The following is a 12,805-nucleotide window of genomic DNA, read 5'->3' as shown; positions in this document are numbered from 1 at the left end:
TTTTGTTGTTTTGTACAACAGTATATCCAGCAGATAAGATATCCAAAGATGCCATTTTTAGTTGTAAAGAAATCTATATTTTTAAAACTAATGAAGTCCACAGAAGTCTACAGTTAATTTTCAGGATTTAGTCTGACATGTTTACAGCTCCAAAATTTTACAAATCTTTTAAAAACTAAAATATATTGTTTTCAAAGGGGAAAAAAAGATTGTTGTTTGTTTACCCAGACATTTAAAAAGTAAAAAAATTCACAATAATCACAAAACCTTGATATCGTGAAACCGTAATATTTTTATCCAAGTTTATCATACTGTCAGAATTTTATACCGTCCCATGCCTAGTGGCGCACACCGACCTCGTGTCCCGCGAAGGAGCTCTGGATTATAAGAGGATGAGTGATGACAGAGGACGAGAGAGGTCCAGGCTTGGACATGTTTACGTTGTGTTTGTTTTTAGTTCGACTGTCTGTTCTGTCTTTATTTTTTTCTCTTTAATAAGTTCTTTAAATTTCATCGGTTCTTCGCCTGCTCCTTCCTGACGGCCAGGAGGGAGTTTAAAATCATTACATTAATCCTTTTAAATTAGTTCAAATATGAGATATACTATATAAATAATATTAATTAACACCAAATGATATACACACTGCGACGCAGTGGTGCAGTAGGTAGTGCTGTCGTCTCACAGCAAGAAGGTCGTTTGGTCGCTGGTTTGATCCTCTGCTCAGTTGGTGTTTCTGTGTGGAGTTTGCATGTTCTCGTTGCGTTCACGTGGGTTTCCTTCGGGTACTCCGGTTTCCCCCACAGGCCAAAGACATGCAGTACAGGTGAATTGGGTAGGCTAAATTGTCCGTAGTGTATGAGTGTGTGTGTGGATGTTTCCCAAAGATGAGTTGCGGCTGGAAGGGCATACGCTGCATAAAAATGTGATAAGTTAGTGGTTCATTCCGCTGTGGCAACCCCGGATTAATAAAGGGACTAAGCCGACAAGAAAATGAATGAATAAATGAATGATATATGCACGCACACGCACGCACACACACACACACACACACACACACACACACACACACACACACACACACAGTTATGGGTACATTTTTGAAATATTTTTAGATATTTCTCAAGTCATATTTAACAGATAAAGGAAATTTCCACAGTAATTCCCATATTTTTCTTTAGGAAAAAAAAGTCTTATTTGTTTTATTTTGGCTAGAGGGAAAACAGTTTTTAATATTAATAAAAAAAACATTTTAAGGTCAATATTATTAGCCCCCTCAAGCAAATTTTTTTAGACTAGCTACAGAACAAACCACTGTTATACATTATATATGATGCCTAACCTCCCTAGTTAACCTAGTTAAGCCTTTAAATGTCACTTTAAGCTGTATACTAGTGTCTAGTAAAATATTATGTACAGTACTGTCATCAAACTTTCTTATTTAGGTTTTTTACTGATTTAGCTGCTTGACTTGTATTCTTGACAGTATTCACAGTATTGTTTCTTTTTTCCAGATCCATCAATGCCTTTCTACTGGTGTATCTATGTATCCTCATCAGTAAAGCTGTGGTTTGTACTACACTAAAGTACGTGTGGCAGAGCAAAGAAGGTCAAGATGAGCCCTGGTACAACGAGAAAACTCAGAAGGAGAAAGAAACTAACATGGTGAGAGGTTTTTTGATCATGACTGCATCAATCAATTAACAACTCCCTCATTATATCATCACTCATTCTTGATGCAATTAATATAAATTAGGAGCTAATCTGGTCTCTAGTGGCTGCGGTCAGCTCTTACTCTCATCATACCTAATAAATCATAATTAGGGAGTAGCTTTATGTTTAACCTCCATGTTCCAGGCATGATATTGTGCTCTCTGTTTCAGTACCTGAAGATGTTTACAGACTTCCTCTCCTTCATGGTCCTCTTCAACTTCATCATCCCCGTGTCCATGTACGTCACTGTGGAGATGCAGAAGTTTCTGGGCTCCTTCTTTATCAAGTGGGATAATGATTTCTTTGACCCAGAGATCGAGGAGGGAGCGCTCGTCAACACGTCTGACCTCAATGAGGAACTTGGCCAGGTTGGACACTTTAAGCAAATATAACTTCATTCGTTCATTTATTCATTTTCTTTTGGGCTTAGTCCCTTTATTAATCAGGGGTCGCCACAGCGGAATGAACTTATCAAGCATATGTTTTATGCAGCGGATGCCCCTCCAGCTGCAACCCATCACTGGGAAACACCCATACACTCACACACTACAGGCAATTTAGTTTAATCATTTCACCTATGGCGCATGTGTTTGGACTTGTGGGGGAAACCGGAGCACCCGGGGGAAACCGACGTGAACTTAACATGCAGATCTTGTTTATTTATTTATTTATTTATTTATTTATTTATTATTTGTACCCCATTCATTACTAGTATCAGTCAATGCTGTTCTGCATAAATAATAGCCTCTATCATGTAAATTCAGTTTATTTATGAATCGCATCAGTTTCTGTTTGCTGCATTGTGAGGTTATTGTCATTACAGTCAAGGACATTTTCTTTCTTTCTTTCTTTCTTTCTTTCTTTCTTTCTTTCTTTCTTTCTTTCTTTCTTTCTTTCTTTCGTCCTTTATTTCGTCCTTTATTTTGTTCATTTTTTACTTTTTTGTTCTTAATTTCTTTCTTTCTTTTGTTCTTTCTTTTTTTCTTTCTTTTGTTTGATCCTACTTGTTTTTAATTTAATTTATTTTTTTTCTTCTTTATTTTCTTCTTTGTTTCTTTTTTATTTTCTTTCGTTCTTTGTTCATTATTCCTTTAATTTTTTTCTTTCTTTCGATTTTTATTGTTCTTTTTAATTTAGTTTTTTCTTTCTTTCTTTCATTCTTTTTGTTCTTAATTTTGATCTTTCTTTCTTTTTTGTTCTTTATTTTTCTTTCTTTCTTTTTTCTTTTCTTTCTTTCATTATTTTGTTCTTTTTCTATCTTATTTTTTATTTTGTTCTTTCTTTTGTTTCGTTCTCTTTTTTTTCCTTTTCTTTCTTTCGTTCTTTATTGTTTTTTTCTTTCTTGTTTTTTATTTTCTTCTTTCTTTCTGTTGTTTTTTCTTTTTTGTTTCGTTCTGTCTTGTTTTTTTTTTGTTCTTTAATTTGTTTTTTTTTTTGTCATTTCATTCTTTTTTACTTTCATTATTTATTTCTTTTTTTCTTTCTTTAATTTTTTATTTAGTTCTTTAATTTCCTTTTTTCTTTCTTTCGTTCTTTTCTTTCTTTATTCCATTCTTTATTTTGTCCTTTTTGCTCTTATTTTCTGTTCGTTGCTCTCCTTTTTTTTCTTTATTTCATTCTTTTTTTTTTTTTTTTTAATTTTCTTTCTTTCTTTCTTTCTTTTTTCAAGTTTTATTTGTATTTTTTATTTTGTTGTTTCTTTATTTCATTTCATTTTTTTCTTTCATTTGTTCTTTCAATATTTATTTCTCTTTTTTCTTTTGTTCATTTGTTCTTTTTTGTTTGTTCTTTATTTCTTTTTATTCTTTATTTCTTTTTCTTTCTTTCTTTCTTTCTTTCTTTCACTTCTTTCACAATCTACACATCTTAATACTCCATGTTTTTGTTATTTAAAATGAAAATAAGATTTTTAAAAATTATGCTCTTTTTTTTTTTCCACTCTGAATGTCCAAATGAATAATTGCTGATAATCTGAGCAGACCCTGTGCTCTGAGGTCATAGATCACCCTCTGTCACTTATGCAGACCATTCCTCTAAATTACAGGCCATGCTTCATTAAACTGATTTATGCAAACAGACTTCTTTTGTTACAAATTAATAGTCCATTCTTATCGCCCGACTCTGTTCATTTGGGAACGACTGCTTTATAGCCTGGGTTTATTGTCGGTAAGGTCAACATTTGTCTCCGGCCTGCAGGTGGAATATGTATTCACAGACAAGACGGGCACACTGACCCAAAACAACATGGAGTTCATTGAGTGCTGTATTGACGGCTTCCAGTACAGACACAGAGATGCCCACGGAGAGCTGGACGGCTTCACCGTCACCGACGGGCCGCTCAATAAACTGCAGGAGAAGGCCGGACGGGTGAGTCACTATCTAATGATGCACCTTCAATCTGAATTTATCATTTCTTTATTTTTTTAACAAGCAAACAGCCCAGTTTTCTTTTCTTTTTATTAATTAGTTCTTTTCAAATCTAGAAACAACCAAATATTAAAATGTGAATGAGATATTGATTTACTGGATCAGAGGCAGGGTGATGTAAAATTAACATGCAAAAAAAAACAAAAAAAAAGCACTGTAATTATGATCCAAACAAAGAAGCCGTACATTAGCTTGGTTATATAGTGAGTTCAATATGTTTGTTTAATTTCAATATATAAATAAAAAATTGTATTATGCTACATACACTACTGGGGATCAGTAAGATATTTTTAATGTTGCTTTCACACTAGCACTTTTCGTCTGCACCTGGGTTTGTTTTACGTCAGTGTACGGTACGTTTAGCTAGTGGGAATGTGTCCTCCAAACTCGGGTGCACACCCATAAACCGTACCCAAGTTCACCTGAAAGAACTCTAGTATGGTTCACTTCTCATATAAATGCAATCGTACCTAATAATGGAAGAGAACTGTGTGTGTGTGTGTGTGTGTGTGTGTGTGTGTGTGTGTGTGTGTGTGTGTGTGTGTCTGTGTGTGTCTGTGTCTGTGTGTGTCTGTGTGTGTCTGTGTGTGTCTGTGTGTGTCTGTGTGTGTGTGTGTGTGTGTGTGTGTGTGTGTCTGTCTCTGTGTCTCTGTGTTTTGTGTGTGTGTGTGTGTGTGTGTCTCTTTGTGTCTGTCTCTGTGTGTGTGTCTCTGTGTATCACTTACCTTGGCGACATGTGGGACTGACCCAGTGCAAACAGAGATAATGTCTGCTTGTCTCCAACAAAAAACATCTTCTGCAGACATCGCTTGATGTTCTGAGCATTTTTAACAGTTTTAGCGGCAGATAGACGCAAGTGGTTATTTGTATTTTGGTTTTGGATTCAGTAAAAGCAGAATGACCATGATATGCGAACATCTACTTTTTGGTGCTGTTACCTAGCAACAGCTGTAACCAAAACAGCAGCTTGATTACATAAGTGTACCGGGGCTCAGAAGAAAAAGATGGTGTGAACACAAACCAGCAGAGAAGGTGGCAAGGGGGGACAATCAAACTTATGTTCGATCGAAGCAATTGAACCTGGTGTGAGAGCACACTCGTTACAGAGGTTGCATTTGATCGGATTTGTTTGAGAAATATTAGTAAAATATTAAATAAGAGTTTATTTTGTAATTAAAATTTGTATTTATTCCTGACATTTAAAGCTATTACTCCAGTTCTCCTCAATGTCAAATGATTCTTCAGAAATCATTATAATCTAATGGTCAGCTGCTTAACAAATATTTATTATTATTATTATTATTATTATTATTATTATCAGGTTAAAAACAGTGGGAATTCTTGATTTTTTTTTTTATAGATTGACTTACTTTTATTCATCAAGGACACGTTATACACCACTGGTCTCAAACTGGATTCCTGGAGGACCGCAGCTCTGCACAGTTTTGCTCCAACCCTAATCAAACACAGCTGATCCAACTAATCAAAATGTTCAAGACTACTAGAGACCTTTAAGCTGATGTGAGTTGGAGGTGGATGGAGCTAAACTATGCAGAGCTGCTGCCCTACAGGAATTGAGTTTAAGGCCATTGGTTTACACAGTTTGTACTGTAAAATGATTGCAGTGCAGTATGTTTGCTTAATCAAATTACAGGAAAAATATGTTTGTTTGCCGATTGCATATTTGACGCAAAATCCATCCTAATGCAATGTCTGACCGTTCGATGAGCACATCCATACCCAGAACCTCAGATGTGCGTGGTGCTGTTGGATTCATACACATCGATATGTAAAGCGACTGCAGACTTCTTGAATTTATAAATCCTCTGAGGCTGTGATACAGTATAAACACAAGGGCTGTAAACGTCTAATGTTTGTGTTGGCAGGCTTGGAGAGCATAAAATGATGTGTATTAAATCCGTTTTTTATATATAGCACTCGTATGCACTGTAAACGGGCAGTCCTTTGAGAGCACTTCTCTTCAAGGGCCCTTGTCAGTGTGTAGTGTTCATGATCTGTGTTGTAGATATCAAACGTTTATTGTTCAGCACCAGTATTAAAAGACGTGTAACTGTTTTTGTCTGTCAGTTTTATAAATGAATAAGATATTGTTCTAACTGCCATTATATCACATAATTTATATATTATATATATATATATATATATATTTTATTGATGTTGATGACTTTTTAATGTAAAATGTTTTATAAAATCTTGTAAACTTTATGATGTAAACTTTCTTGATATAGCTGATATGGTAATTACTCAAAAATCGTATCTAATCTAAACAATACAATGATGACAAATCAACAAATTTTTTTTGGTGCATCTTCAATCTTGAACTTTAATCTTGATTATATGGATCAGAAATTAATTGTTATTTGAATTGATTATTTTTTCCAGAATGTATGTAGTAGATTTGTTTAACTTTATATATTTATTTATAAAATTTTATTTTATATATTTATTAATTTATTATTATTATTATTATTATTATTATTATTATTTTATTGCTATTATTTAGTTTTTCTTGCCACTTGAAACTAAACAACATAATGCAAAAATATATTTATTATTTATTCGTTTTTTAATAAAATTGCATTACTATTAATACTTATATGTAATATTTATAGTGTGTTTTCTTTTTTGTAGTCAATCGCAGTCATTTCTCAGTCATTTTTTTCTTATTGTGTAATATATTTCGGTCACATTTTACAATAAGGTTTTATTAGTTAATATATTTACTAATATGAACTAATTATAAACAATGCTTGTACAGCATTAATTAATCATAGTTTAACAATTTATAATGCATTATTCACATCCAACTTTGTTTGTTAACATTAGTGCACTGTGAGCACATGAACAGCTGTATTTTCATTAACTAATGCTTACTAAACTGAACAAATACTGTAATAAATGTATTGTTCATTGTTAGTTCATTTTAGTAAACGTATTAACTAATATAACTTTAACCAACTGGTCCTACTGCACCCAACCCATTCTGAGTTAAGATCAAACCGGCAGATCAAACTGTAAGAGTAAGGTATACCTGCATAGCACTTCGCTAGCTGGCCTCCATTACACTCACTCCCATCCCGGACGAGCCCCCATATGTAACTCATCGTTCCTACTGCACCCAACCTGTTCTGACCTGGGATTGAACCTCCGATTCTTTACATAAGAGTCGGTTGCTGTAACAAGGAGGCCAAAGACCATGGCCTCTAGCATCTGTTGCTAGAGCACCTTTTAGGTCAGAGGAGTGATATTTACTTGCATAGCACTTCGCTAGCTGCCTCTGTTACATAACCTTAGTGCAAAGTGTTGCCTATATTTCAATTCAGTTTTCTTTATTTTTTCTTTACTCACAGATTTACATTTGTAACTTACGTATTACGTTTTGATCCCATATGCCAGGAGAAAGAGGAGTTGTTTCTGCGGGCCTTGTGTCTGTGCCACACAGTGCAGGTGAAGGAGGAAACTCTTAGTGACCAAATTGATGGGATTGATGGGGTGCTGCCCAAAGCAGAGGAGGAAAGAGGTTTCATCGCATCTTCTCCTGATGAGGTCGCACTGGTCAAAGGAGCCATGGAGTAAGATAACTGCTGAGTACTGCTGGATCTTGGATCTGATGATGGCAATCTGGCACTCACTGGCATTGTTTTCTCCTATTCAGATACGGCTTCACCTTTCTAGGTTTGGAGAATAAAAACATGAAGATCAGGAACAGGCAAAATGATATAGAGGAGTAAGTTATGATGCTTGAAACTAGACTCATAAGAATGATGTTATGCTGCATCAGTGCTAGCATTGACAATCAGTGCTGGATAAAGAACATATATCAAGTGCTTGAGTTAAAGTATTGCAATCCTAATCAAATATTTATGCTGTAAGAGCATAAAGGACTGCTTTCCAATTGTATTTAAAGGGAAAGTTCAAAAAATTATATTATATTTGCTCACTATTAGAATTTATAATGTTTATGAAAAAAAAAAACAACAACAACAAGATATTCTGAGGAATCTTTCTGAGAATCAAACCAGAAGTGTTTAACTTCCATAGTAGAAACAACAACAACAACAAAAATATATAGAAGTGGATGCTTTTTTTCACAACTTTCTGAAAAAAAAAATTTTTTGTTTAGGTTTTGAACAAATGAAGGATGAGTAAATGATGATACATTTTTTTGGTAAACTATCCCTATAAGTTAAAATACTATAGTACTTTTTTTAATGTACTCAAGTATTAATAGTAAAAAGTACTTATACAGTAGTTAAATGATTATTTATTCAGCAAGATGTTTTATTAACATAACTGGTTCCAAAAATATAATATTAAAAATATGGAACTGTAAAGTAACATATAAAATACTTTGTTTAATAAAAATGCTTTGTTATTTTCCACCACTGTCTGAAGTCATATAAAATTAGATGTATGAATTAAGGTTAATGTATGGGTCTATACTGTATGAAATGTGTCCAATATTTCAGGTACAAATTGCTTCATGTCCTGAATTTTGACCCTGTTCGGCGGAGAATGAGTGTCATCGTGCAAACCAAATCAGGTGAGCTACTGATCATCAGTGCTGTTTTAAGGCATTTGCTGTTGGCCATATTTACAATTTGAGATTTGAATCACTTGATTTTTCACATTTCTGATGTTGATAGAGCCAAAACAATGTATAATTTGTCAAAGAGAGGTGACCTTTTGGCAACTTGACTTGGCAACGTGAATCAATTACTTGAGTACAAATTAACTTTTTAAAAATTAATTTATTTGTTAATTAATTTAAATATACACTTATTTTCAAATTAATTAATAAAAATAAATAAAAATGAAAAACACTTTATCATTTTTAAAAATATCTTTATGAACATTGGTTCTGGGTGAATAGACTTTCAATTGCAAGACAGATCTCTGGTTTGACTATTAACATCCTAATTTGTGTTCTGGAGATGAGTGAAAGTCTGGCTTTGAATTGACATTAGCGTGAGTAAATGATGACAGAATTTTAATTTTGGCATGAACTCCCTCTTTAAGGTTAAAATGCTTCTGAATGAAAAGCTGTTAAGTAAAAAAATGTGAATAATTTATACAGACAGTTTCTCATCAGCTAGAACACGGCAACCACTTAGCAACCCCTTCCTGAACATCTTAGCAATTGTGCCTTGTGAGTTTTGCAAATTATGTAAGAAGCCATTTTATGTTGTAATGTAAAACTCTGAATGTCTCTCTCCCATCTTCTTTATTTAGGGGACACGCTGCTGTTTTGTAAGGGAGCCGATTCTTCCATATTTCCAAGAGTCAGACCAGAGGAGGTGGACAGAATTCGACTACACGTTGAGCGAAATGCAACGGTATTACTGTACATCTTAATATCTTGACCAGTTTGACTTATGGGGCAAAAAATATATTTTTTCATGGACTATTAATTTTTGAAAATTCCACATTTTGGGTCTTGAGAAAGACTTTTTAATCTAATGAAAAGAAAACATTTAAAATACACTGAAGTTTTTCTGTTGCACTTTAATATTTTTTGTTTTTAGACCAATTACAATATGCCGTATTCTCACTGGCCACTTTATTAGGTACCGGGTTGGGCCCCCTTTTCCCTTCAGAACTGACTTAATCCTTTGTGGCATAGAATTAACAAGGGACTGGATATATTCCTCAGAGAATTTGGTCATTATTGACATGATATTGACATCACGCAGTTGCTGCAGATTTGTCGGCTGCACGTCCATGATTCTGTGAATCCTCCCGTTTCACCACATCTCAAAGGTGCACTATTGGATTGACATCTGGTGACTGTGGGGGCCATTTAGAGTGAACTCATTGTCATGTTCAAGAAACCAGTCTGAGATGATTGGCGCTTAATGACATGGCCTTCCTCCTGGAAGTAGACATCAGAAGATAGGTACACTGTGGTAATAATGGGATGGACATGGTCAGCAACAATACTGTGTCGGCTGTGTCAACAACACAGTGCTCAATTGGTACTAATGGGCCCAAAGTGGGCCAAGAAAATATCCTCCATACCATTACACCACCACCACCACCAGCCTGAACTATTGATACAAGGCAGGATGGATCCATGCTTTCATGTTGTTGACGACAAGTTCTGACCCTATCATCTAAATGCTGCAGAAGAAATCAAGACTCGGTTTCCTGTTCTTAGATGACAGAAGTGGTACCTGGTCAGGTCTTCTGCTGCTGTAGCTCATCCCCCTCAAGGTTGGACGTGGTGTGTGTTTAGAGATGCTCTTCTGCATACCTCAGTTAAAGAGTGGTTACTTGAGTTACTGTTGCTTTTCTATCAGCTGGAAGCAGTCTGGCCATTTTCTTCTGACCTCATTTGCACCCACAGAACTTCCGCTCACTGGATATTTTCTCTTTTCTCTGACCATTCTCTGTAAACCCTAGAGGTGGTTGTGCGTGAAATTTCCAGTAGATCAGCAGTTTCTGAATACTCAGACCAGCACCAACATGGCAACAACAACCATGCCATGTTCAAAGTCACTTAAATCACCTTTCTTCCCCATTCTGATGCTCGGTTTGAACTGCAGCAGATCATCTTGACCATCTCTACATGCCTAAATGCATTGAGTTGCTGCCATGTGATTGGCTGATTAAAAATTTGTGTTAATAAGCAGTTGGACAGGTGTACTTAATGAAGTGGCCGGTGAGTATATTTTAAATTCTATTTACTAAACTTCAAAGATTTATATATATTATTATTTTATTAATTTTTTATTTAATTTATCTTTATGATATTTAAAAAGGAATGTTCAAGCATAATTTGCCTTATCATACATATTTTATTTTACAAAAAATGTGAAATTTATATATATATATATAAAAAAAAAACTTTCTGTTCACAGTATTTTCTAAATTATTGGGTGACAGAAAAAACACCCAAAATAATGTGTATAAAAGTGAAGCAAAGATGATGGGTAACACTTTATTTTGAGTGCTAGTAGACTGTCTGGCTTAATTTCTGTGATACTGCTCCATTAACAGACGTTTTTCTGACTATAAGAAACTTTACAAGTACATGTCAACTAACACTAACCTTAACCCCAGCCTAACAGTCTACTTATAATCTAATGAGAATTAGTTGGCATGTAGATGCAATGTAACTTAAATTCAACAAATGGACCATCAAAATAAAGTTTGTTGAACCTGACCTCGAATTGTATGCAAATTAACTCCTGTGTAATTAAACGCCGCTACATTTGCATAATGAAACATGCTTGTAATTCTGAATGTAATCAAGCAACTGGAGAAGTATTTCATTACATTACATATATCATGTTTACCCTATTCACATGCAGTATCTTGTTTTAAGCTAAAAGGATGGTTAAATCCTTGTTCATTATATAGAGAGAGACGTCCCGTAGAGCAATCAAATATGGTCTATTTTTGATTGAAGATTCCATTTACAATACATATTTTTAAAGTTTATTTTTTGTTTCTTTTCTGCATTGAGCCACAAATCTCCACTTCAGCAGCACTAAACACACCAAAACTCTCTTTTTTTATTCATTTAATTAATATTTTTTATTCTTTACTATTTTATTTGTATCTTACTTTAACTTTAATCTTAAAAGGGATACCTTTAGACATAATTTGCCTGATTACTGTATACTATTTATAGTATTTTGTACTACAAAATGTAAAATGTGTATATATAAAAAAAATCTTTCTGTTCTGAGTATTTTCTAAATGATTAAGTAATAGAAAAAGAAATAATAAATATCTTTTTTTTGAACAAAATAATATTCATAAAAGTAAAGCAAAAATGTTGAACCTGACCTCGAACTGTATGCAAATTAGCTTATTAATCATAGTTACATTTGCATAACAAAACATGTTTGCAATTCTGAATGTAATCAAGCAAGTGGAGAAATATATGGGTGATACACTTCTATATTTATACACTTGTACAGTTTTATACTTAGGACCTATTTACATGCAGTATCTTGCTTTAAGCTAAAAGGATGCTTAAACCCTGGTTCATTATATCTTCATGTTTAAGAGAGACGTCCCGCAGAGCCATTAAATATTGAAAAGGTCAGTCAGTTCTGGCTTAATGGTGTGTTTTTTGCTCTCCAGGATGGTTACCGTACACTGTGTGTGGCCTATAAGCAGCTGAGCGCAGAAGAGTACGCTTTAGCAGACACAGGCCTGAGGGAAGCCAGACTGGCTCTTCAGGATAGGGAGGAGAAACTCATGGCCATGTATAACCAGGTGGAGACGGGCATGAGTTTAATTGGAGCGACCGCTGTGGAGGACCGGTTGGTGACCCGAATTGTTTGTTTACTCTGTTTTTTACTTGAAGAATATGTTTAAGTAGCGTAACTTCTTGTGTCCCAGACTTCAGGAAGAGGCTGCAGAGACCATGGAGGCCTTGCAGGGTGCAGGGATGAAGATTTGGGTGCTAACTGGGGATAAAATGGAGACGGCTAAGTCCACATGCTACGCCTGCCGGTTGTTTCAGCGGGGTACAGAGCTGCTGGAGCTGACTGTGCGGACACTGGAGGATGGGAGGTCGAAGCGTGAGGACAGACTTTTGGAGCTGTTAAGGGACTACCATAGAAGAGCTGTGCAGGACGCCCCGCCGGTCAAAACAGGAGTCGTCACCAGGTCAGACACCTGATTTTTTTT

The 12,805-nt window shown here is 34.9% G+C and overlaps 1 protein-coding gene across 10 annotated transcripts in view; it reads left to right on the top strand.

Moving 5' to 3' along the window:
• atp11c (ATPase phospholipid transporting 11C (ATP11C blood group)) overlaps positions 1-12,805 on the top strand; it is a 166,415-nt gene that overhangs the window by 130,508 nt on the left and 23,102 nt on the right. For all 10 annotated transcript variants that reach the window (XR_015507623.1, XM_087281721.1, XM_087281719.1 and 7 more), the window contains 9 exons: positions 1,513-1,663; positions 1,882-2,079; positions 3,908-4,078; positions 7,556-7,731; positions 7,815-7,886; positions 8,629-8,702; positions 9,392-9,495; positions 12,254-12,435; positions 12,515-12,784. Coding sequence is in view for 9 of the 10 variants with exons in the window: in XM_087281721.1 (XP_087137847.1) it covers positions 1,513-1,663; positions 1,882-2,079; positions 3,908-4,078; positions 7,556-7,731; positions 7,815-7,886; positions 8,629-8,702; positions 9,392-9,495; positions 12,254-12,435; positions 12,515-12,784 (1,398 nt within the window). In the remaining variant the exon portion in view is untranslated. The remainder of the gene's footprint in view (positions 1-1,512; positions 1,664-1,881; positions 2,080-3,907; positions 4,079-7,555; positions 7,732-7,814; positions 7,887-8,628; positions 8,703-9,391; positions 9,496-12,253; positions 12,436-12,514; positions 12,785-12,805) is intronic.

Source organism: Danio rerio, chromosome 14 (genome assembly GCF_052040795.2).
Source record: "Danio rerio strain M-AB ecotype USA chromosome 14, GRCz13ab, whole genome shotgun sequence".
In the NCBI taxonomy this organism is placed as follows: domain Eukaryota; kingdom Metazoa; phylum Chordata; class Actinopteri; order Cypriniformes; family Danionidae; genus Danio; species Danio rerio.
The sequence above is the reverse complement of the archived record's forward strand: the minus strand, read 5'-3'. Positions and strand labels throughout refer to the sequence as shown.